Here is a 25,919-nt window from a genome sequence, read left to right as displayed (position 1 = left end):
ATGTTTTATTTGGAAAAGAAATGTGCCTTCCACACAGCAAAACAATGTAAAGCTTTGCTGAAACCACACATGTTTTCTAGCCCTGTGTAGGCATCCTATAGCAGAGCTTGCATTGATCTGTGTATAAGGTGATTAATTGTCTTGCCTGTGCAATAAGTGCCATTTAATACACCTGCTCTGCAGTTTCTTTGGGCATTTCCTAAACTACAGACTTTCACAGCGGCAGATTAAGTGTTACTCATATGGCTTTCTCTGTAGCACTTCTCCTTGTGGTATGAATGATGTAGAGTCAGGCAGCGGGATCACTACTTCATGGGTACCTACACCGCAGGGGGTTACAGTAAAGGCAACATTGTATGCAGCCTTGAGGTTCCTTCAATCTACCTCACTCTAAGAACTTTTCTAGAAGCTCCCAATGCCTCCTCTACTTTCTCCATGTCCCCGGTGAGTGAGCAAGTAAACAGGGACATCACACAGCATGCTCAGTGGCTGCCAGTCTGTGGGAAACTTTGCCCATAGTTTGATTCCCAAAATGAGGTATGGAAGCAGAGTCCGCTAGACAAGGAGAGGACAGGATCACCGTCACATGGGGCAAAGGGCTGCTCATTGTAATACTTTGGAATGGGCGCACATCAGCATCACAGATACTGTGAACCAGAGGGAGGAGTCAGTGAGGAAAATCACTTATTAGGCAAATCTTTTTTACCAATAGGTTTGTTGCAATTTACCTACAAACAAGCTATTTGAAATTATTCAGATTTATGTGACCAAGAAAGGACTCCCATGATGCAACACTTCTGCGCAGTGAGTTCATATGCAAATCATTCCTTTATGTCCTTGAAAGTCAAACAAATCCAGACCCATTGGACTACAGTATGCATAAAGCCTATTCATTTTACCAAGTAATAGGAACTTCTGGTTCACTGTGACTCAACAAGGTACTCTGTAATGCTCCCTCTTCTCAAGTCCTTCACCATAGAGCCATATTAATCCAAGCCTTGTACGGATGAAGGCCATTTTATCCTGAAATTGTTATCTGCACAGTACAGTGTGAAATTAAAGTGACACTGAAGCGAAAATAAACTTATAATATAATTAATTGTATGTGTAGTACAGATAATTAATAGAACAATAGTAGTATAGAAAAGAGTCTAATTTTTATTTTTCAGGTATATAGCTTTTTTTCTAACATTGCATCATTCTCTAATATCTTCAGTTTACAAATTACACACTACATTTTAAACTATGAAACAGAGCAGAGCTAATGTCCCTTTGAACTTCCTGGCAGAAAAACCTTAAACGAGAAACAGTAAGAGACTGGTTGAAATACTTGCTTTAGAAAACTGCACTGTAACTGACCCAAGTGGGGTCAGAGAGCTCAGAGAAGCTCTTTTGCATAGATAACAACTGAAGTTTCTTAACACTTCCTGTAATAGAAACAATGAGACTCATATCTGTGCTACTAATGTTGAATTTTTTATCTGTACTACACATACAAATTATCTCATAAGGTTATTTTCACTTCAGATTCCATTTAAAAGGCTATATGCTCATACTAAGTCAGCAAGTCCCAATCTCTGTCTTTTAATGAATTGTTTGCAAATGATTTGCCCTGATCCTCTCATAACAGATGAAAGGCAACAAATGAAAAATACATGTGGGACAGAGGCTGTGATCTGTTTTTTCCCAGTGAATTTGCAGGACACCACTGAATTAAGCCCTGCTATTTTTTATTTTTTTTTACAAAAAGTACAGGTAGGTTCCTGCAGTGGTCACGTGTGTACAACTGCAATTCCATATTTTAGCCTTTTTCAGCAGTTTTTGCTATTGAATGAGAAGCAGGTGGTATGGTCTCTGTTCGGTTTGGTGCCAACTCTTAGCAAAACTACAATTTTGGCTATGTATTGGTGAATTGGGTGCCCAGTGCTCATGACAAAACTGCTTTAGCCAACACTAATGAATACAGCATTGCACATCTAAAATGCTACGCGACACCAAACTGTGTATCCAAAAAATGGGACCAGCACTCAAACCAATGACACAAAAACCTAAACCTATCCACAATATAATTTTTATTACTGATTTATAAAGCGCCAACATATTCCGTGGCACCGTATGTCACTGGGGATGGTTTCAAACCCTTGCCAATAAATTCTAGACATGTTTTATGAATCCCCCTTATAGTTTCCACTCGCTCTGTCATGGGAGATACCACAATTTACCAGGAACAAATGGAAGTGAAGAAACTGACAAGGAAACTGCCCCAACTGGAGAGCAACTTCTTCCTCCAGACATGAAAAAAAAAAAAAAAAAAAAACGTACTCCCTAACAGCTGAAACATAAAATATGTTCTCCAGAGCACTTATAACACGCCCCTTGCAGAATGTCTCTGCAGAATATCCTTGGAAAGACTGTGGAATCACCTCTTCACAATAAAATAAAATAAAAAGGAACAAACTTAGGCCCAAATCAATCACCTTGAATTTGGACTGATAGGCCCAGGGCAAGCTGCATTATAATCTCTAATGATCATCAACAAGATTATCTCTTGTAATGGCCATATATCAGGCGACTTGCGGTTGAATAACTATTCGATTCAATTATTAATTATCGAGTTTAATGAAAACCGGTGCATCCAAGGCATGTTTCTGACATTTCTTCTAGAGCGTTATATAGTAAAAGAATGGTTTAAATGTATGCCTTTCTTTTGGGGTAAGAGTAAATGCCCAGCCTGTTGCTAGGAACAGATTGTACAGTGCACAATAAAAATCATGGTAGCTCTGACTGAAGATGCATGCTCCTTCTTATAAAAGGTACATGAAAAAAATGCTTGTCTTGAGTTATGTGTAATCCAATACATTAATTTAAATCTCCGCAATCCAATTTGTTACAATGTATAGCATAGATAACACAAATTTTACAACAGTTTATAGGCACCCAAAAAATGCTGACTGTACACTTTACTGTCAGACAGGCACTTCTGTATGCTTCACTCAAAGCCAAAAGCATTACATAAGATTATTTCATGAGATGCTACATGGTCAGGTCCTGAATCTTTACACATGCAGACTGCAGCATGGGGTGTTAACATACTTCTTGCTGCCACTTCTGGCTGCTGCGATACACGTCAGCCCTCCCTCTGGCTGTGAAGAAGGTAGTATCAGAGAGCTAGAATATGACTAGGAGCACAGCAGCCAGAGCCAGCTTCTGATCCAAAGCATTCATAACAATAATCCAAATTGGAAAGTCTCAACACTAGTGAACACATCCCACAAACTACAGTCGTGTATGGATGTGTGTATATGAGTGGATGAGTGTGAGAGCGAACTAGAGAATGATCCTTTCCTTCAGGCAAGAAACACATGAGATTAGATATTGGCAAACAACAATGGCCTCAATTCACTAAGCAGTTTAGACTAGTCTACTGGTGGTTTTTAGTCTACTGATTGTTTGGTCAGTTGCATCCAGGGGCATATCTGGGTAACATAGAGCCTATGGCAAACAGTGAAATTGTGCCCCCCAACCCCCTTCCCAACTAAAAACAGCATCCTTTCTCGCGTACATGTGTTACGGTTGCCTCTGTTTTTTGGCTTTTTGAGGATATTGTTGAGTAGCCATGTTCCCCAGATAACCAAATAAATTTGATCTGAAGTCTGAGTGACAGGGAGGCACAGGGACAGGCATGGCAGCACAGCATGGTGCTTTGGTGCCCAGGGCCGATTTTACCATAAGGCACTGTAGGCACATGCCTAGAGGCGCCTGATGATGCAAAGGTGGCTCATTACCATCCCCTAGCGCCGCCCTGCCTAAGCAGAGCCCTGAGCAGAGCCTAAATGAGAGGTTACCCAAGCAGCTTTCAGCATTCCACTGACAAGATCTCCCTTCAGCTAGGGTCACCACTAGCTACTTATCACTGAGGGTTATTCTGGCCTCCTAATGCTAAGGAACAGCTGTAGTTATGACGGGCAAGGGAAGAAAAGTAGAAATTACAGCTTGGCCAGGGCGAAGTCTAGGGTGCCAGGACAGCTGTGCCTATAGGCTTCAGTGATGTAAATCCGGGCCTGGTGGCACCCATGGCACAAGCCATGCCTGCACCCCTCTAGATACGCCTCTGGTTGCATCAAAGGGGAATTCACTATTACCAAATGTTTTAGACCTGTTTTAGACCTGGTCTAAACCATTTGGTAATTAGGTGGTTAAAGCAAGGGAAATGATCAAAAGATGCAATTCACAAATAAGTAGCTACTGTATGACTGACATCCTTCTCCTTTGATGAGCTCTCCTCTGCATACAATTTAACTTCTGTGTAATTAATTCAAAAGGTTCCATCCTCACATCTAAAATACTTCACAGAATTACTTAACCAACAGAAATCAGCTGGTCTACTCTCTGTCAGAAAAAGTGGGCGTGGTTACTCCTTGTTTGCCTTTGTGAATTGTGTAATTACTGAATGTTAGACCAGGTCTAAAAACAGGTCTAAAACATTACACCAAACCATCAGTAGACTGAAAACCATCTGTAGACTAGTCTAAACTGCTTAGTGAGTTGAGGCCTGTGCTATATAGTTTATTACTGAAATTATGTCTCTTTTATATGATCTGCAGTACTACTTAAAGCCAAAATAAGAAGAGTACAGTAGACCGTGAAATACACAGATATACAAGCCAGGCTAGCAGTCCAAACAGTCTATAAATACACCTAGGTTTTGAACTTTTCTGTATCCTCGGCAGAGTTATGCAAGCAATAACCTTGAGTGTTTCTGTCTTTCCTGGCTTGACAATAAAACAAGTACGGTATATTAGATCACAAACACTCAGTTTACAACATTCCCTAAAAGAAGATTGGTTGGGAAATATAGGCAGTGAAGAAAGAGGTATGTACAACTTATTTCCCCTCCTTAGCTTCACATGGGGTACTTTTAGTAAGTTTGCCCACTTACAAAGAAATAAATGTACATTTATGGTAGCTTCATTCTAATGGAGAGACTTAATAAGAACCACAAATATTTGTAAGTGAGCAAACTTACAAATTTAGCAGGGGTTCAAATCATTATTTCCCCCACTTTACATAATAAGTTCACAACATGGCTTAGTTTACATCTTAAAACACAAGTGCTGAGCGCTTTTGTGACTGCTTTTTAAAGCGAATTTGCCAGCGTTTGCAGAGAGATTTGAGATTTTTCAAAGTGCTTTTGTAAGTGTTTTTGTTTGGTGATTAGTGCAGGAAGTGAACTCTTTGTCCTGGAACTTAATAACTTCAACATACTTCGTAAGGAAAAGCACAAAATCACTTAGCCAAGCGCTTTTTAAAGCACGTAGCAATTTTCCTATACCTTCCATTGAAGCTCAAATGCTCTGAAAATTGTGCAGGTCCCGCGTTTGCGATTGGAAAGAAAGATCATCACTCATGTGAGAACACATTAAAATACATTGCTCAAATGCCTTTAAAGCACTTTTTAAAACCACCAGCGCTTAAATAAATCTCAAAGCGCTCATACTGTGAACAAGTCCTAAAACTGTCAAACAAAAGTGATGAAGAAACAAATGTACCAAACTATGCACAACACTGTCCCCAGTCAGATCATGATGAGCACCTCACCATCAGCTGAAAATGTCCCTTCATAGTCACCAGCACATTACAGATAACAGTCAAACTGTAATGATAAAAGGATGACATCTATACCTACCTGTATTAGAGCCAGTAAGGTTATAACGAGCATTCATTTTCTTTATGATATTTTCATGAATTTGATACCAGTCACTTTCAGTGTTGCACCTATGGGAGGAAAAACACATAATAAACTGTGCAAAACTCTCCAATTGATTTTACCACAAAATGGAAAAAATAGTATTTGGACATATATATTTAACTATACAGGCATACTGAATAAACTGATAGTAAACCACCAGCAGAGTATCCTGATCTCTGTTTGAATATGGAGATTTGAAACGGATCCCATTGCTTCTACATTTGTAAACTGAATCTCTATACTTTTATTTCTGCAAAAATGTAATATGGGAATACGGGAAGGTGGGCTGTGGAATTCTCATGTTTGTATTGTGTTCAATCACAGCGATAAACTTCTATTTCAGAACAGAAGTATAATTCGTAATAGAAATGTAGAGCATTAAGGTTGAAGAGCTGAGCATTAAAGTTAAAGAGGAACTGTAATGAGATTTTTTTTTACATAACAAAGGATATGAGAGTGTGTTATGAGAAAAAAGAAGACATGAGCAAAAGAGATTAAAAAAAATAAAAATAAAAAAAAACCCTCTTATCCCATCAGTGTGGTATAGAAAAAGTGCCTAACACAGCATGGGAGGAATCAGGTTTACTACTGGCATGCAGAACTAGAAGTTTTTTTTTAGTTTCTTAGTTGAAGACACACCCCTTATATATCACACTGAAAATTGCTGCAAAAAACTGCCATTTTGCCACAAATTCAGTTTGCAATTCTTGTTCAGGGGGCGATGCTTGTTCCCTGAACAAAAATGACAAATGCAACATTTTGACACAATTTGCAGTATGAAACAGACTTTTTCACACTGTTATTTTCTGCTTTTTTGCTGCTCTTCACTAAGCTGCTATGTCAGTGCTGTGTCTGCTCTTGTGCTGCTGCAATTTCTTTGCTCTCCACTAGGTTGCTATGCCGATGCGGCGTCTGATCCTCCTACCTGTATGTTTATAATAATATATTATACTACTAATATTAAAGGCTTGATATTTCAGCACTCATACCTCCTACACACTCTAAATGTTAAGGTTAGGGAGGGGACCCACAAAACTACCTATGTGCCAAATTGCAGCCCTCCAGTCCCACTAGTTTGTGAGATATGGTGTATTGACACTCTCTTGTGAGCTGGGGGAGCACCTAAAGTAAGCTTATCCCTGGTGATAGTACCTTGTCAGTAACAAATGGGAGCAGAGAAGGCAGCTCCCATAGGGAATCATACAGAACTAAGGAGAACTGACTCGAGAACCATCAATAAATTATATCGGTTTTTTTTTAAACATTTCAACTACATAGAAGTGACTTGATACAATTTTTTGTTTGTTTTTGTTTGGGAAAGTGGAGGTACACATCAAAAAGAAAAAAAAATCATCACTAGGCCTATACCCCTGTAGTATTCATTCTTAGGCCCCGTTCACACTTGCGGTTTTGCGAAAACCGCACCGGATGTCCGGACCGCACCGGAGCCGGATCGGACCTGAACCGTACGGTTCCTGTCCGGATCCGGTCCGGATCCGGTCCGGTTGCATACGGTTTCCGTGCGGTATGAACACGGTTGCGGTCCGGATCCGGATTCTTAAAGAGATAACAACCTGTATAAATACCTGGGGTTCTGGGAGGTCAGCAGAAGCTCTGGGGTCATTGTTGGAGACAGCTGGACGTGTGGAGACCATCCTTGGATACAGAGACAGCAGTTGGGACCATGGATCCAGTCATTTTTTACGCTTATTACCTGGGAATTCTCTCCTTCCTGTTGTTTACCTACTACTATGTGGGGAGAAGGCGTGCTCCTCGCAGGAGATGGTGGGTGCACCCTCTACTAGCCAGGAGGCAGAGGAAGGGAGAGTTCCAGGCCCTCTACCGGGACCTCAGACGACACCCACAGAAGTTCTACAGCTACACTCGGATGTCTATTCCCCTGTAAGTATATAGGCCTTTATACACCAACCCCCACCATTCCTAAACACCCCACCCTCACCCCCACAACACCTCATCCCTGTATACCTAGCTAAACACACCACCCTGACCCCCACACCCCTGTATACCTAGCTATACACTACACCCCCACCCTCCACAACACTCCCAAACCTCTGTAAACACACCTCCCCCATCCTCCACCCAACACCTTGTCCCACAACATACTTTACAGCTTCTTCCTTTCCATCTCCTGACAGGTTTGATACCCTTTTGGAGATGGTGAAGGGTGACCTTAGGAAGAAGGATACCACGTTCAGGAGAGCAGTCACACCACAAGAACAACTACTCATCACACTGAGGTATGTAAAAACAAATTTTTTTATTGCAAAAACAACCACTTTCCAACATGGAAACATTCTTCCAACATGGAAGACAAAAAATAACATATCTATGGTATAGCCCGGTCAGTTTTAAGGAACACCAACCACCAACTTTGTGCTGGAAGAGTTGCAGGGCATAGCTGCCCAAGTGTCTTTCGGGGACACCAGTCCCTAATATTAAAGTGCTTAAAAAACCTAACCACTGGCACAGGACCCTCTGAGCCATGGATGAAGGACACAGGTCAGTGAAAAGGCTAGGCCTCTCACCGACCAGTGTAGGTGTCCTTCATCCATGGCTCCAAGGGTCTTGTGCAAGTGATTAGGAACAAGAACAAAGTGAGGAGCAAGAGGAACCGATGGCAGAGGTGCATGACTACAGGTGCAGTGCAACAGGCACAAGGTTGTGACCCAGGTAGTGTCTTTCGTGGACACCAGGCCCTAATAAATTGAAGTGCTTTAAAAACCTAACCACTGGCACATGACCCTCTGAGCCGTGGATGAAGGACACAGGGCAGTGAAAAGGCTAGGCCTCTCACCGACCAGTCAAGGTGTCCTTCATCCATGGCTCCAAGGGTCTTGTGCAAGTGGTTAGGAACAAGAACAAAGTGAGGAGCAAGAGGAACCGATGGCAGAGGTGCATGACTACAGGTGCAGTGCAACAGGCACAAGGTTGTGACCCAGGTAGTGTCTTTCGTGGACACCAGGCCCTAATAAATTGAAGTGCTTTAAAAACCTAACCACTGGCACATGACCCTCTGAGCCGTGGATGAAGGACACAGGGCAGTGAAAAGGCTAGGCCTCTCACCGACCAGTCAAGGTGTCCTTCATCCATGGCTCCAAGGGTCTTGTGCAAGTGGTTAGGAACAAGAACAAAGTGAGGAGCAAGAGGAACCGATGGCAGAGGTGCATGACTACAGGTGCAGTGCAACAGGCACAAGGTTGTGACCCAGGTAGTGTCTTTCGTGGACACCAGGCCCTAATAAATTGAAGTGCTTTAAAAACCTAACCACTGGCACATGACCCTCTGAGCCGTGGATGAAGGACACAGGGCAGTGAAAAGGCTAGGCCTCTCACCGACCAGTCAAGGTGTCCTTCATCCATGGCTCCAAGGGTCTTGTGCAAGTGGTTAGGAACAAGAACAAAGTGAGGAGCAAGAGGAACCGATGGCAGAGGTGCATGACTACAGGTGCAGTGCAACAGGCACAAGGTTGTGACCCAGGTAGTGTCTTTCGGGGACACCAGTCCCTAATATTAAAGTGCTTAAAAAACCTAACCACTGGCACAGGACCCTCTGAGCCATGGATGAAGGACACAGGTCAGTGAAAAGGCTAGGCCTCTCACCGACCAGTGTAGGTGTCCTTCATCCATGGCTCCAAGGGTCTTGTGCAAGTGATTAGGAACAAGAACAAAGTGAGGAGCAAGAGGAACCGATGGCAGAGGTGCATGACTACAGGTGCAGTGCAACAGGCACAAGGTTGTGACCCAGGTAGTGTCTTTCGTGGACACCAGGCCCTAATAAATTGAAGTGCTTTAAAAACCTAACCACTGGCACATGACCCTCTGAGCCGTGGATGAAGGACACAGGGCAGTGAAAAGGCTAGGCCTCTCACCGACCAGTGTAGGTGTCCTTCATCCATGGCTCCAAGGGTCTTGTGCAAGTGATTAGGAACAAGAACAAAGTGAGGAGCAAGAGGAACCGATGGCAGAGGTGCATGACTACAGGTGCAGTGCAACAGGCACAAGGTTGTGACCCAGGTAGTGTCTTTCGTGGACACCAGGCCCTAATAAATTGAAGTGCTTTAAAAACCTAACGACTGGCACAGGACCCTCTGAGCCATGGATGAAGGACACAGGGCAGTGAAAAGGCTAGGCCTCTCACCGACCAGTCAAGGTGTCCTTCATCCATGGCTCCAAGGGTCTTGTGCAAGTGATTAGGATCAACAAAGTAAGGAACAAGAGGAATCAAAGGCACAGGTGCAGGACTACAGGTGCAGTGCAACAGGCACAAGGTTGTGACCCAGGTAGTGTCTTTTGGGGACACCAGGCCCTAAAGTTCAAGTCCAGCAAAACCAAAAGTTAAAAAGCCCTGTGATGGTATCCTTCCTCCGAGGATCGGAGGTATTCAGAGGAGCATGTCCAGGAACAATTTGACTTTTTTTTTCAAATTGTATCGGCACCACTACTAGAAAAGGTGGGAGTTGCTGCCTGGAAATCTGGACTCTCTTGGGTGCTGGTCGTGGATGAGCTGGACCCTGACAGCGGTGGCCCATATTGACTGCCTCTGTAGCCGGTGTACATCTGTGATGATTGCCAGGTGGGCACCGCTGTTGGTTGTGGGGGTCTAAAAATTGGTGGTTGCAATAATGGCGTGTCCATGTGCTGTTTAATCACCTCCAGCAAATTGGAATGGCACGCCATCAGGTTTTGTGAAGGCACCTTTTCAAGATATGGTATTAGAGACATCACAGTGTGAAAACACGGGTGTGCCTGCAATTTCAGTAGTTCCTTGCTTTGTTGATGCATTTGCTGCATCATGTTCTGCAGCTGTCCCACCGACTGATGATGCTGCGCACGCAGTTGGTCGATTTCTCCTCTGTGCATCTCATGCATCATTTTAAGCTCGTCCCTGTAGTGCCCATGTACAGCGTCGAGCTCACATTGCAGTGAAGTGATGTGGGACTTGTACTGCTCCATGATATGGCCCCTGTCCTCATCTTGCAACTGCCGGGTTATGAGAGTTTGGTGGCTCTGAAGAATCCCGAGAAGTCCGGAGACAGCCCCGGACATCTCGGACTCTGTCTCTCTCCTTGTTGGGGGGAGGGTACCTCGACGCCTCACTGGTGTGGTGGTCCTCACTGGTGGTGTGGCAGCATCTTCCCGTCCTCTGGCCTGTGTCGGGGTTGCCCTGCGCGCTGGTTGTGCTGCAGTCTCTCGGTGCTCCTCACTTTGTTCTTGTTCCCCTGGAGCTTCCATAGCGGTCGATTGTGGAGGTTCAGCTTCTTCCACACTCGGTCCTGCAACCTCAACATCCAAGCTCTCTTCTGCCAAGTCATCATCAAAGGACGGAGTTGTGATGAAGGACTCCCTCCTCCTACTCCTCGCCTCGGGGAAATAGGTTACATCGGCGACGTCATCATCCACCAAGCTCTCCTCACTGCTGAACCGTGCCTCCTGGGTCGGTTCCTCTTGCTCCAAATTGTCTTCAGTCCTGTAGATAAAAAAAATATTTATTGGTGTGCCAAACAGCATGTGGCGTCAATTCACAGAGCTAGCAAACACTAGCAATCACTTTATCACCCGTTTCTACCCAACATTTGATAAAGCTTGTGAGAAAAGTTCGCTAGCCATGGGAATTGAGGCCATAGCAATACATGGCCGAAGTCATGGTAAATGAGCTCTCAGTTCCTGCCCACAGTAGTGGTACTTACAGTCTAGGTTCCAGGCTTGCATTGATGAAAGACAATTGCTTGGCAAATTGATAGTCTTTTTGTCGCCTTCCCCCGCCACTGCCACTTCGTTCGGCAAGTTTTTTCTTCCGTAGCCATTTCACATATGCATCCCGTATATTGCGCCACCTTGTCTTGTACCTTTCTCCTGTAACGACATGAAAAATTGATTTCGATTATTTCTCTTGTAGGTACATTGCAACTGGACAAACATATACATCGCTACATGTCACATTTCGTATTGGGAAGAGCACGGTGGCAGGCATCGTCGTGAGGACTTCGAGGATCCTTTGGACGCGACTGAGGGCCAGATACATGCCTGTGCCGGACACCACGAAATGGGAGGAGATCGCCCAGGGCTTCTGGACCGAGTGCAAGTTTCCTAATTGTGTTGGCGCACTGGATGGGAAACACATCCGGATTCAGAAACCCGTGGGGAGTGGCAGCCATTATTTCAACTATAAAAAATACTTCAGCATTGTTCTAATGGCAGTGGCAGATGCGGACTACAAGTTTGTGTACGTGGATGTGGGGTCGTACGGTAGTTCCAATGACTCTGGAATTTTCCAGCGTACGACCCTTTGCCGGCTGATGGAGGAAGGCAGACTGCGTCTCCCCCGTGACAGACCCTGGCCTGGGACAAGGGCACCGGCCTACCCCTATGTGTTTGTGGGGGACGAGGCCTTCGCCCTGTCCGACCATGTAATGCGTCCGTACCCAGACAGGGGACTTGATGCCAGCCAGCTACACTTCAATGCTCGGTTGAGCCGTGCAAGGAGAATGGTGGAGTGCACATTTGGGATCCTGGTGTCAAAGTGGAGGGTGTTCCACACGCCCATGCTGCTGAAACCGGGCAACGCAGTTGTCGTGGTGAAGGCAGCATGCATCCTCCACAACTTTGTGCGGCAGGAGGAAAGAGAGACTCCGGAACCCCCGAATGTGCTTCCACTAATGCCCCTGCGGAGGTATGCAACCAGGCCAAGGGTAGTGTCACTGCGGAACAGGGACCAACTGAGACTTTATTTTACCACACCACCTGGACGAGGGTGAATGTTTGGTTTTTAATATGTTTTGTTGAAATGTGTTTATTTTGGAGTTTCAAGTTTGAGTGATTTTAAATGTATTAATTTTTTACAATAAATTGATGTATAATAATTGGTCATTGTGTATGTTTTATGTGCACAGCTGGGGTACATCGCAGGTGGGTGGGATACATCACAGGTGGGTGGGATACATCACAGGTGGGGTAGAGGTGGGTGGGATACAACACAGGTGGGGTACAGGTGGGTGGGATACATCACAGGTGGGGTACAGGTGGGTGGGATACATCACAGGTGGGGTACAGGTGGGTGGGATACATCACAGGTGGGTGGGATACATCACAGGTGGGTGGGATACAACACAGGTGGGGTACAGGTGGGTGGGATACATCACAGGTGGGTGGGATACATCACAGGTGGGGTACAGGTGGGTGGGATACATCACAGGTGGGGTACAGGTGGGTGGGATACATCACAGGTGGGTGGGATACAACACAGGTGGGGTACAGGTGGGTGGGATACATCACAGGTGGGTGGGATACATCACAGGTGGGTGGGATACAACACAGGTGGGGTACAGGTGGGTGGGATACATCACAGGTGGGTGGGATACATCACAGGTGGGGTACAGGTGGGTGGGATACATCACAGGTGGGGTACAGGTGGGTGGGATACATCACAGGTGGGTGGGATACAACACAGGTGGGGTACAGGTGGGTGGGATACATCACAGGTGGGTGGGATACATCACAGGTGGGGTACAGGTGGGTGGGATACATCACAGGTGGGGTACAGGTGGGTGGGATACATCACAGGTGGGGTACAGGTGGGTGGGGAACAGGTGGGTGGGCCACGGGTGGGTGGGCAACACGTGGGTGACACAAATCCATAGCAAAAGTTGAATACATCACAAGCTTAAACCACAAGCCCCCCCCCAAAAAAACTTCTAGTCAACATACCCTCTGTGCCTTGCTGTCTCTTGCTCAAGTTCTCAAAGTCCTCCACATACAGCTTGGCAATTTTTTTCCACAGGCCTCTGCATTTTTTGATGTTGCTGTGGTCCGCATCCCCCTTGTCCCACAGGGCTGGTACCTGCTGCACCTGTAGGATGAGGTCTTCTGATGTGTAGGGCCTCACCCCCTCGCTATCAGACTGATCCTGCTCCATATTGCTGCCAAAGAGCTCCAGCATGAAGTCACTGCTGCTCCACTCTGTGAACGCTGGTGCCATGTGGTCCCCATCCAAAATGGCCACCATACCATAGAGTCTGCATAGGAAGTGTGGTACAACATCCGGTTTTTATAGCCAGTGTGTTGTGCACTCTCCGGTTCTCATTGGTTTCCATTGGCCGGATGCAACATTCCGGCTCCGGTCCGGATACGTCAGCCGGACCAAAAAATAGCGCATGTTGGAACGGACGCCGGAGTCCGGATCCGGTCCGGCTCCGGTCCGGACGAAACGGACGCATGTGAACGGTCGCATAGACTTTCATTGCTATGCCGTGCGTCCGTTTCGTCCGGTCCGCATGCGGTCCGGCTCCGGCACGGCTCCGGCACGGCGAATCCGGATAGCAACCGCTAATGTGAACCGGGCCTTACCGTTATCCTAAAACAAGGGAATGTATTTTTTATATATGAACGTAGTACTGAGACTACCAGTTTACTTTCCACAAAGTGGAAATCACACTGCATACATAAAGAACATTAAACAGACAGATATCTACCACTACTAGCAAAATTAGCTAATCCATCAGTTAATTAATATCTCAGTTCAGTATTTACTATAGAAAAAAATAATAATACTTACATATATACTTTTAAAATGAGGTCATCTTTTGATTCTCCCGTGAGAAGATCAGCAATACTGAGGGCTGCACAACCAAAAGGCCGCCGATACTGCACGTTTGAGGAATTTTTCTTTTCGCCTGCGCCCATCCGGCCTGATGTACACATTATAGAGAAGTCATATGAAGTGAAATAGTAAACCCATGTGCCCAAGATAACCTAACAAGCAATGCGATACTACATTTTTAATTTCTCCATCTGTTACACATGGCGTTCCTGACATTGTTGCTCATGATGTAAGTAACATGTTATGTAAACAAACGTTCCTAATTTAGAAAACATATGGTACAATTTATGCTAATAAACAATAAAAGTATTAACAATGAGGAGAATTATTAAAGTGGAATTACACTCTTGCTTAAAATCATTTGTAACAAACATATCAGTGCTGCACAAATCCTTTTGCAACGCTGGGGAGTGTGTCTTTTGGAGTGAAAAATACAGTAGTTGCATAGAAAAGAAGCAATTGTTACTGGTTTTCCACAACTACACGAACTGAGTTACAAATCATAAGGATCTGCACCACTTCTTCAGTAAAATTGCTCTACTTTTTGTAAACATGGGATCCATGTAAACTCAAACTGACAGACAATAGGAAGTGACCGTGAGCAGGAGCGAGCTGTATGACAGCAACAGAATGCTTAGGTGCCTCTGTTTAGCTAAGTACTTCCTTATAAGTGAAACCAGCTTCAAAACTAACCAATCAGGTCACTTTGTATAATGAACAGACCTAATGGGAAACTGCAATAAATATCCCATATATCAATCCTAGGCCCTCAATGCTTGGGACTCATTGTAGAAAAATAGTGACAATACAAACTGAGTTGCATGCAGGAAACTCTCACACTCTTAGTCTTGACTGCCTGCTCTGGTCAGTGTGATATCCCTGCTCATTTCAACGCAAATATACATGGAAAGCAGTTTAAAATAATATGTGGCTTTAAGCCTAGCAATTTGGACAACTAAAATGAAGTGTTTTACTTCTATCAACAATGGTGGAATTTCATTTAAAATGTCGGTTACTTTGCAAACAGACTGAATTTGCTTTAGGAATGTTCTGCTACGAGTCTCGCTGCTTGTTATAGATACACTGTCTACAAATATAGAAGACACAAGAGTATGGATGACCATAAATATAACAAATAAAACAGCAGTTAATGATTTGCTCTTAAAGGAATCATCAGGCAAATAAAAAAAAAAACTTTACTCACCTGGTGCTTTCTCCAGCCCCTTGCAGCTGATTGTCCCACACTGACCGCACCGCTCTCCGCCACCATCCCGGGCTCCCCACATAGTGCAGAGGCCGACCCAGAGGTCGTCCTTACTGCGTCTGCGCAAACCGCCGCTGTCGATCAAGCCCACATTGGTACGCGGCTTACTGCCCCAGGTGAGTTAAACTTTTTTTTTTTTTTTTTTACCTGAGGATTCCTTTAAAAGTAGCAAATTTAGTTAAAATGTTATATTTAAGATACTTAAAGGACAACTGAGGGATATGGAGGCTGCCAAATTGATTAACTTTTTTGAAAAAAAAAAATAAAAACATGCAGATCAGATTTTTGGATTAGTCACATGCTTGTTTCAGGTGTATGGTTCAGACATAACCAAATATAGAAAGATCAACAGGATGCCAAGCAACTGGTACTGTTTAAATAGAAATAAATATGGCAGCCTCCATATTCCTCTCAATTCAGTTGTCCTATAATGTCCAAATTCTACCCACTCACAGAAGACATGCCTTCTATGCTTTAACTCCAACTTCATACATCCACCAAAGAGCTCTCAGTGTGTTACGTTTATGCTACAGAATGTAATTCCATTGGACTGGTGGGAAGAGCACTATGCCACAAAAGCCAATATTCTTGAAAAACACAAGCTGCTTTGATATAAGCCCACTCACTGCCATTGGATATAACAAAGAAGGTAGAGTTTGGAATAATCACTGTTATTTTAAAGTAACATTCCATAATCACTACAGAGGACTGCAGAGAGCAGATGTTTCTTTTACGGAGCTTCATCAGAGAGGAAACAATGACCAGGTGAAAAGTATCTAAGCTGATCAATTAAATATATTTCTATCCTGAGTGGCTCAGTATGTCTGCTGCTGCTAAAACATGGAACACTCATCGTATGCCTATGGTGGCCTGAAAAATATGTGAAAGCCCTGCATCAGTAAACACTACTGTGTGTACGCATTACTGGCTACAATATGCAAGGCTATAAAGCATGCTATAAAACTAAACCAGCATGATGTAAAGCTACATTTATTGAAAAATGCTATATATTTATAAAAACCTCAAAATGAACGCTAACAACATAACCTTAATTTTATACTACCAGCTTGAATGTTATAAAGCAAACACATATCTCATCAGTCAGAAAAGTGGTAAAACGCAATATTTGTTACCAATTCTGATGATGTGTACAGTGATGAAAATGTCTTTCCGAAGGTCACTTGAACTCAGGTCCTAGAAAAAAAAAAGTTTTAATGAAAAGAATCATTTAATGAAAAATGATTTGTATATTCAGCATACTGTAAGGAGTGAACATGAGCAGGGTTGACATGAGCAGGTTTCCTAGAAAAAGTAAAGAAAGAGTTGTGCAAACCCAGGAAATGCTTGGTGAGGCAAGTCTAAGCAAAAAGATACTGAACTGCAGCTGGATGTGCTAAGGCAGTGTGTAAATATGGCAAATAGAGCTGCTAAATCAGCCAAAAATAGTAATTGTGTCTGGTCAAAAAAGCATGTAAATCAAGTACATAATTTTATACCACGTTCTTGAAGATACTGCATGTATAATGAAAGCTATGTTAAGTGCAAGGCTTGTATAATGTGTAATTAAGAAAGTTACTAGCAATGCTTGGATGCCAATACAGAATGATCATAATGTGAAATAGAGCTTTATATTTTGGAAGCTGTTTGGAAGCTTTTTTTCTCTAATGCAGCCGATTGCAGCGTTATGAATGTAGCCATAGGTTTGTAATGGTTTTAAGGGAGGTTTTCAGTGATTTGTGAAAATTTCAATAAAATAATTTGGGCCTTAACCTCCTGAGCGATAATCCTGAGCTGAGCTCGGGGTATATCGCGCAGGAGGATTTCTCAGGCCCTGGTGGGCCGTTTTGCATAATTTTTTTTTGTTACACGCAGCTAGCACTTTGCTAGCTGCGTGTAACTTCCGATCGCCGCCGCTCGCCGCCGATCCGCCGTGCAGCCCCCCCCCCTCCCCGACCCCTTGCGCAGCCTGGCCAATCAGTGGCAGGCAGCGCTGAGGGGTGGATCGGGACTCCCTCCGACGTCACGATGTTCGTGATGTCATCCTGCCCCGTCGCCATGGCGACCGGGGAAGCCCAGCAGGAAATCCCGTTCTGAACGGGATTTCCTGCTTACTCTGATCGCCGAAGGCGATCGGAGTGGGTGGGGGGATGCCGCTGCGCTGCGGCTATCATGTAGCGAGCCCTGGGCTCGCTACATGATTTAAAAAATAAAAAATTTAAAAAAATAGTGCTGCGCCACCTCCTGGGCGATATAATTGTATCGCCCAGAGGGTTAATGAAGCTTTGTTTGATTTTTTTTTTAACCTGTGCATCACTTTAAATTATAACTTATTACAGGAATAATATTTTTTATGGACAATTCTTGTAATCCTTAGTAGTATACCCGCAGGTTAGGAATTCCTTTCAATTTCTTGCTGTCATCAAAATGTTCTGCCATATCTCCTTTCAAAATATGTCAGGATAGAGTTTAGGAGATGTACTGCGCAGCTCTATGGACTGAGGTGACTGCATCTTACATATAGCCCATGTGCAAGGATACAGGTGCATAAACCTCAGCATAAGTAATGTTGAGGATTGGATAACACACAACCTGACAAGGTTGTGTCTTGCCAGGATTACCCACAGCGAAGAATTACCATAATATTTTGACTATACGACATGCCTGACCATAAGACGCACCTATGTTTAGAAGACAAAAATCAAGGAAAAATATACTAAACCTTTTGCATCCATGGAGTAGAGATGTCTTGTGGACCTTCCCCATCCCCAAGCTGTCTCTAAGCTACTCTATCCAAGCTACACCACACTAACCCCTGCTGCCCCCACCAATTACACTGCACTACACTAACCACCCTACAACTTCAGTGTGCGCTCTCACCTGATGCAGTTTCCGCGCTCTTCTCCCCCTTGCTCCGGTCCTGTTGCTCTACATGCGCTCCTCTCCTCCATCTCCAGCTGCTGATGATATACATTGTGGCCACTGCTGCTGATCTAAACTATGACATGAGTAACACAGAACCACTAACTGTAAGTACAGAACCACCAGGAAGTACAGAGGACCAGAGCATGTATAGCACCAGGAAGCCACAGTGCATAGCAGCAGCCGGAGATGGAGGAGAAGAGGAGCATGTGTAAAGCGGCAGGACCAAAGCATGGTGGCTGGTTGTGTTAAGTTCTTCCCTGCGCACCTTTTATTGTATATTCACGCTATAAGACACATTCACATAATCCAAAAGATAGGGTACTTGTTTTTTTATTTACATCTAGCTCATTCACCAGAACAGCTAATTTTTAGATGGTTCTCTTCCTACTACCAGTTATTAATTGGATGGTTTGTGTGGCGCCCCAGTGGGTAATTGGCTTATATGATACAGAATGTAGTGCCTCAGAGTGCGGTTTACCTATGAGTGAACAGGACCGGACATGCTAATCTCCCTTAAAAAAAAATCATCTTCAACAGATCTCAACTGATCAGCCAGGATCTCAGTCTCCACTTGCTGTAGAGCAGCAGATACCATTTATATCACTTTAAAACATACTATTCTATACAGTTCAGATCTTGCTTAGAAGACACGATTACAGGTTACAAGCATGTGCTCTGCCTGAGAAACAGTAAGCAACAAAAAAAATCATCTGAAAACATCAGGCCTGCCATCTTGCTTGTGCTGAGATGATCTGAATTAAATTATAAGATACCTTTGTTGAAGGTTTTTGGTAGCTTACAGATGTGCATTCTCTTTCATGTAAAAATAGATATCCTGTGGATATGTATTACAGTTCTCATTTGTACAGCTATAACTGTATATGCACTGTTCTGTACTCTTTCTCTATTTGGAAAATAAATACATTTTTACTGTTAAAAAAAAAAAATAGATATCCAGAACACAGTATTTGGCTATAACCAGGCAGCATCTCTTTACCACCTGAAAAAGATCGCTATCTGATGTGAAATGCCATCAGACTGTTGAACTGATGTTCCAATGAATCAACGATAGATCAAGCAACTTTTTTTAAAATGTAAAATGCTCATTTAACAGTGCATAATCCATACATCAGTAGGCAGCTATGGATAATTTACATATTGAGAAGGAACTTCCTCGTCTTCCCTTTTCTGTGATACCAATAGCTTTAATCTGAGCCCATGGTGTAAAAGGAAGGAAGTACTGTAATGGTGTCTGCCTTGCTAAAGAGATCTATCTACTTTTCAAACAGGAAGTAAAGCAAACACTGACAATAATAAAATTTGAGTTTGCAATCCTTTTTTATTCTATGCAAAATTAAAATAAACATGTTGGGGTGAGATGAGCTTTAAGTCATAAGATGAATATCTGAAGTAACTAGAACCCTAAAAAGAGTGCTAATCCTCATAATAAAAAAATCTGAAATGGCATTCAGTCAGTCTTGTGAATTAATGAACACAAGATGCCTGCTCATTGGACATTTAGTCAGTATGATACATCCCAACTTTTTAAGATAACAAAGAGGGACACTTTTAAGTCATCACACCCCTAGGGAGCTATGTAATCATTGTTCAATCACTCCTCACCAAAATGTAAGGAGGCACAAAAAAACTAAAATTCAAAATGGTGATTGTAGCTCTTGGCACAAAACGCTGCCAGCCGTTGGACAAAGCGCAACTTGGCTAGGCTGTCGGGCCATATTGCAGGGGTCAGGAGCCACCAGGGGTGGTGGCAAGGGATTGTGCAACCTCAAGGGGGCTTAAGGAAGCAGTGGCGCACGGAGGGGGTTGTTCTGGGTGTCTAGAACACCCCCCTGCACCGGGACCGGAAGTGGGGCTGCCGCATGGCCCGGCCGGCTGGGGAGAGAAGACAGAAGAAAATGATGGAGGCGCCCTCCCTCTGAATGCCCCTCACCTGCGGTGAATGTGTGCCCTTACCATGACGTCACAGGAAGCATGAGACTCCAGTTGCTGGTGCGCCTGATCTGCGGTAAGAGGACCTACCGCTCCGCTGCGCACACACTCATGGGGAAGCCGGCACACATTCACCGCAGGTGGGGGCATTCAGAGGGAGGGAGGGAGCGAGGAATAAAGCCGGTTCCCGCATCCCTTATTAGCGCGGCTGGCGCCTCCATCATTTTATTCTGTCTTCTCCCCCGGGCAATCTTCTCCCCACACAGGGGGGCACCTTCCTTCACCTATCTTATACTGGGGGGCATATACCTATCTAATCTATCCTGGGGGGCATATACCTATCTAACCTATACTGGGGGGCATAATATACCTATCTAATCTATACTGGGGGGCATATACCTATCTAACCTATACTGGGGGGCATATACCTATCTAACCTATACTGGGGGGCATATACCTATCTAACCTATACTGGGGGGCATATACCTATCTAACCTATACTGGGGGGCATATACCTATCTAATCTATACTGGGGGGCATATACCTATCTAACCTATACTGGGGGGCATATACCTATCTAACCTATACTGGGGGGCATATACCTATCTAACCTATACTGGGGGGCATATACCTATCTAACCTATACTGGGGGGCATATACCTATCTAACCTATACTGGGGGGCATATACCTATCTAACCTATACTGGGGGGCATATACCTATCTAACCTATACTGGGGGGCATATACCTATCTAACCTATACTGGGGGGCATAGCCCTATCTAACCTATACTGGGGGGCATAGCCCTATCTAACCTATACTGGGGGGCATATCCCTATCAAACCTATACTGGGGGGCATATACCTATCTAACCTATACTGGGGGCATATACCTATCTAACCTATACTGGGGGGCATATACCTATCTAATTTATACTGGGGGGCATATACCTATCTAACCTATACTGGGGGGCATATACCTATCTAACCTATACTGAGGGACATATACCTATCTAATCTATACTGGGGGGCATATACCTATCTAACCTATACTGGGGGCAACTATATGGGCTACCTATACTGGGGGGGACCTATAGCTGGCTACCTATACTGCGGGCACCTATACCTGTCTCCACGTTGGGGGCGCATTTTACGCCCTCACCCTGGGTGCAATTTAGCCTAGAAACTGCTAGTATTTGGCTCCACCCACACCATATTTTGGCCACGCCCACGCGCCACTTTCAGGAAACCCCCCCCTTGAAAATCCTGGATTTGCCCCTGGGAAGCCCCAGGTAAGTATGGTACCGGAGAGATCTTTCTTGTTGTGCCAAATGCTCCCACCATGTAATACTTGAGCACCAAATTCACTGCCAATGGTCATTAGCCACCCTAGTCTACATAGCTGTAAAAGTGATCTCACATGGAATTACTGGAAAGTGATACATGCAATCATCTCATCCATTTAGTTATAAAAAATGTTCTACATTTTCTCATTGCAGTCATGTTGATCTGCCACCTTACAATTGATAAAATTCAGTTTGAGGGCCCTTTTCCACTAGCGCGTTTGCGCTAGCTGAATCGCAAAACCACAAACCGCTAGCGATTTTACAATCGCTACGGTTTGCTTTTTAACATAGGAATCGCGGTAGGTCATTTCCACTACCGCGATTCGTTTTTTACTTGATCGCGATCGCGCCGCGGAGCGACTTTTGCCGCGATTTTGCTATGCAGTGCAAACGTCGGGAAACGGCGGAATTGCGATTCAGCAATCGCTAGCGTTCAGCGCGAACGCTAGCGACTGCTAGTGGAAAAGGGCCCTGACCCATACTAATCCATAATAAATTGGCCATGATTAATCCTGAAATAGTTAAAACATCTTAAATGTGCCACCATTTACGTCCTTGAAGGAATGAGGAAAAATCACAGACATCGCACTTACAACAAAGAGAGAACTGTATCTTTCTGTCTTCTCTGGAGATTTCGGCAGCCCATTCCTATTCAGCCTCACAAAGAAACGTTCACTGAAAGAAGAAAAAATATATTTTACATTCACATACAGTGCAGGTGAATAATTACCATACTGGTGTCTGCAGTGCATGCAGTTCCCATCTCCCAATGTTGTGTTTTTGCGATGCCATAGAAAGCAACTGACAGGGCTTTTAAAATTAAGTATTAAATGCTGAATGTGTAATCCAAAACTGACAAAACGTCAGCTTTGCTACAGTAATTGCTTAACCTGTCAGTGCAGATCTTTCTTACCGTCGCAAAGATTATATGAGGTAAATGGATGGCAAGAAAGTAAGAAAAAGTAAATTCATGTTTAGCTTCACTTTTATATCATTAAGACTTTACAAATAGAGTAAGGATCAAATAAAAATTGAATATTTGCAATGTTTTCCTTGGCCAATATCCAGCTAGAAGAGAGACATTTTGCAATGACAATACAGCCATAAAAACAGCATGGCGGGGCTCTGTCTGCGCCACAGAAGCAGAACACATATACAACAAACAGTACAACAGCATATTGTTCTGCACAGTGACTGAACAGCCAGCTAACTCCTGGGTGACTCAGCAACACAAGGATTAGAGCACAAAGAAATATACTTTTGCTTTAATTCAATTTCATGTTACAGCAATTATTCCATTTTTGAGCATACAGTACCAGTAGTAAAAATAAGCAAACATCCATGAGATTACATTGTAACTGAAGATACAAGTGCCTTCACATACATACAAACACTTGCACACACACACAGCATTTCTAATGCATGCAATTGTGTTTACTGAATCAAATAAGATTGCATTTTACCATAGTTGATCAGCATCATTTTCAGCTGCTATGTTTGCCTGCTACTATTTCTCTACTGAGTGGACCTAGTATGTTCACAGGAAGGACTTTAAAACCTTGGTGAGAGAACATCAATCATAAACCCCTTTCCCATCACATTATCAATAACAAAAAAGGCTCCTAAATATCTTAATTTTATTTAGAGCCATGGTGATCCATAGTAAAAAATAGTCGTCTGTGCCATAGTGCTTAAATAGAGGGGAGATATGTATGAGCTACCATCACTTCCTATTATTATGTGTAGGACCATGGCCACCCTGTCCTCACATCTTCTTCCACTGTGGGTAGTGCAGGGGGTGGCTTGGTCAACTGAGGGCATAGTCCTAGATGTTGGCTCTAGATAGGTCCAATATGGTATCTGCCTATATAAATTTGTGAAGGATGAGCAGTGGACTCAGTCAAATTAAGGACCCATATGCAATTCACTTTTTCAACTTCGTTTTCTCCAGGTGATAATTTTCATAACTTAAATAAAATTCATTTTAAACCACCGGCAAGCAAGAAAATGCTCCTGAAAAAATTGTGGTTTGTATTTTGGTACTTTAACCACTTAAGAACCACAGGCTTACACCTCCCTAGTGACCAGGCTATTTTTTACAATTCAGTGCTCTGCAGCTTTAAAGGTGGCCATACATCAGGCGACTTGGCGGCCGATTGACCATCCAATTTGATTATTATAATTGAATTGGATGAAAATCCGTGCCACCAAGTGCATGCCCGACCGACAAAGCGATCAATTTCGGGACAGAACTTGGTCGCATTGTCAATAGCGCATGCTGCAAGATGTCAAGCCGAAGTTGGTTGGTTGTGTGCGCGGTGGAAACAGCGTGCAATTTCCCAATTATCAATTAAACCATCCGCCGCCTTGCCCCCCTAATGTCAATGTCCCACCAGTGCCCCGTGTAATCGTGTAACGTATACATTACCTGTCCACAGCCTTCGCTTGTCCCCGGCTGCTCCGGAGGCATTCTCCTCTTCCGCATACACACACGACCCACGTGGTCTTCTGGCAAGGGCGCGCGTGTGACGTCACACACGTGCGCCCTTACTAGGAAACCACATGGGGCGGCATGTATGCAGAACAGGAATCCCCAGACGCCTGCGGGGGAGAGGTACTGTATACACTTTGTAACGGGGGACTTTACATTAGGGGGCACAGCGGCACACAGGGCCGATTCTGGATCGATTTCAGCATGAAATTGATTGGGAATCAGCCTGTGGTGTATGGGCAGCTGACAGATCAGATTCGATAAGAGAGATTTGTCTCTTGGTTGAATCTGCCCATACATCGCTAGATGTATGGCTACCTTAACAACTCGCTGCAGAGCCATACAACTTAGCACATAAATGAATTTTTCCTCCTTTTGTTGAAACCAACAGTGCTTTTTATTGGTGGCATCTGATCGCTGCTGCAGGCTTTTTTGTATTTAATACCCTCCCTCCACCCTGAGGTCCAATCAGGGCAATCCTCTCTCATAGGTATCAGCTTATGAGAGGGGATCGTGTAGCGAGCAGCTCCAGGGGACAGCCTAGTGACAGGTCTGTCCTCAGTAAAACGCTGCAGTAGCTCTGCTCCATCACTCTGGCGGGGATGTGCGTGTGACCCCTGTTAATCTCCTCCCCAGGACTTGAGGCCTCATGTGTTAGGCGGTCCTGGGGGAGCCACTCTGTGGCCGTTAATCGGCGTTAGGCGGTTATAGAGTGGTTCATTCCAAAATGCTGAAAAGTTATTTTAAATACAGGATGAAAAATGATCGCCTAGGAAAAAGTTAATTGTATTTGGGTCAAGGCATTTAAAGATAGTCTAGTGAGAGAGACGTAAACCAGATATAATCTGAGCATATGATTACAAGGAACATAAACCGAAATCACCTTCAGCAGAAATTGCATGATAAAATTCTTTTTTTTTCCCCCAGGAGATAACCCAGGACCAATATTTAGTATGTTAACTAATATTGCTGCTCTAATGGTGCCCATACATGGTACAATTAAATAATAATAATCGTTCCTTTTTCCTAATAAAAAAAATAATTTTTTTTTTCAACTTTCATTCAATTCGACCGTTGTGGTCGAATAAAGGGTAAAGTCGAATGTTTTTATTGTACGTGTATGAGCAGCAGAAGTGTCAGTGGGAAGTCCTCGGTGTCTGGAGGAAGTAACTTCTGCTTCATGATTTCAAGCTTTCCTGTTGGCCCTATAAAAAGTCATAGCTGGCTTCACTGACCAATAACACAGCTCAGTTTGCTTTACACATTTCCACTTTCACAAATTTCTTCTACTCCAATCTCTGTAACAGATTCATTGATTTAGACTGAAGGTAACCTTGGATTGTGTAATTGATCAGAATACTCTCAGATTATATTGCTGTGGCTTATTTCTAGGTTACTTAACCACTTGCCGACCGCCCACAGCCCATGGGCGGCGGCAAAGTGGACGCCTAAAGGACCGCAATACGCCTTCAGGCGGCGCGTCCTTTAGGCATGCCGGGGGAGCGATCGCGTCATTGATGACGCGCGCTTCCCCCGGCAACTGGCTCCGCCCACCCGCCGTAACATCCCGCCGGCCATACGGA

At 44.0% G+C, this 25,919-nt stretch overlaps 1 protein-coding gene across 2 annotated transcripts in view; it reads right to left on the bottom strand.

The window, feature by feature from the left end:
• DOCK4 (dedicator of cytokinesis 4) overlaps window positions 1-25,919 on the bottom strand; it is a 480,752-nt gene that overhangs the window by 246,471 nt on the left and 208,362 nt on the right. For both annotated transcript variants that reach the window (XM_068276501.1, XM_068276502.1), the window contains exons 9-12: window positions 22,439-22,520; window positions 16,763-16,823; window positions 14,321-14,453; window positions 5,687-5,775 (exon numbers count right to left, since the gene is read on the bottom strand). In XM_068276501.1, coding sequence (XP_068132602.1) covers window positions 5,687-5,775; window positions 14,321-14,453; window positions 16,763-16,823; window positions 22,439-22,520 — 365 coding nt within the window. The remainder of the gene's footprint in view (window positions 1-5,686; window positions 5,776-14,320; window positions 14,454-16,762; window positions 16,824-22,438; window positions 22,521-25,919) is intronic.

This window comes from Hyperolius riggenbachi, chromosome 3 (assembly GCF_040937935.1).
Source record: "Hyperolius riggenbachi isolate aHypRig1 chromosome 3, aHypRig1.pri, whole genome shotgun sequence".
Lineage (NCBI taxonomy): Eukaryota > Metazoa > Chordata > Amphibia > Anura > Hyperoliidae > Hyperolius > Hyperolius riggenbachi.
The sequence above is the reverse complement of the archived record's forward strand: the minus strand, read 5'-3'. Positions and strand labels throughout refer to the sequence as shown.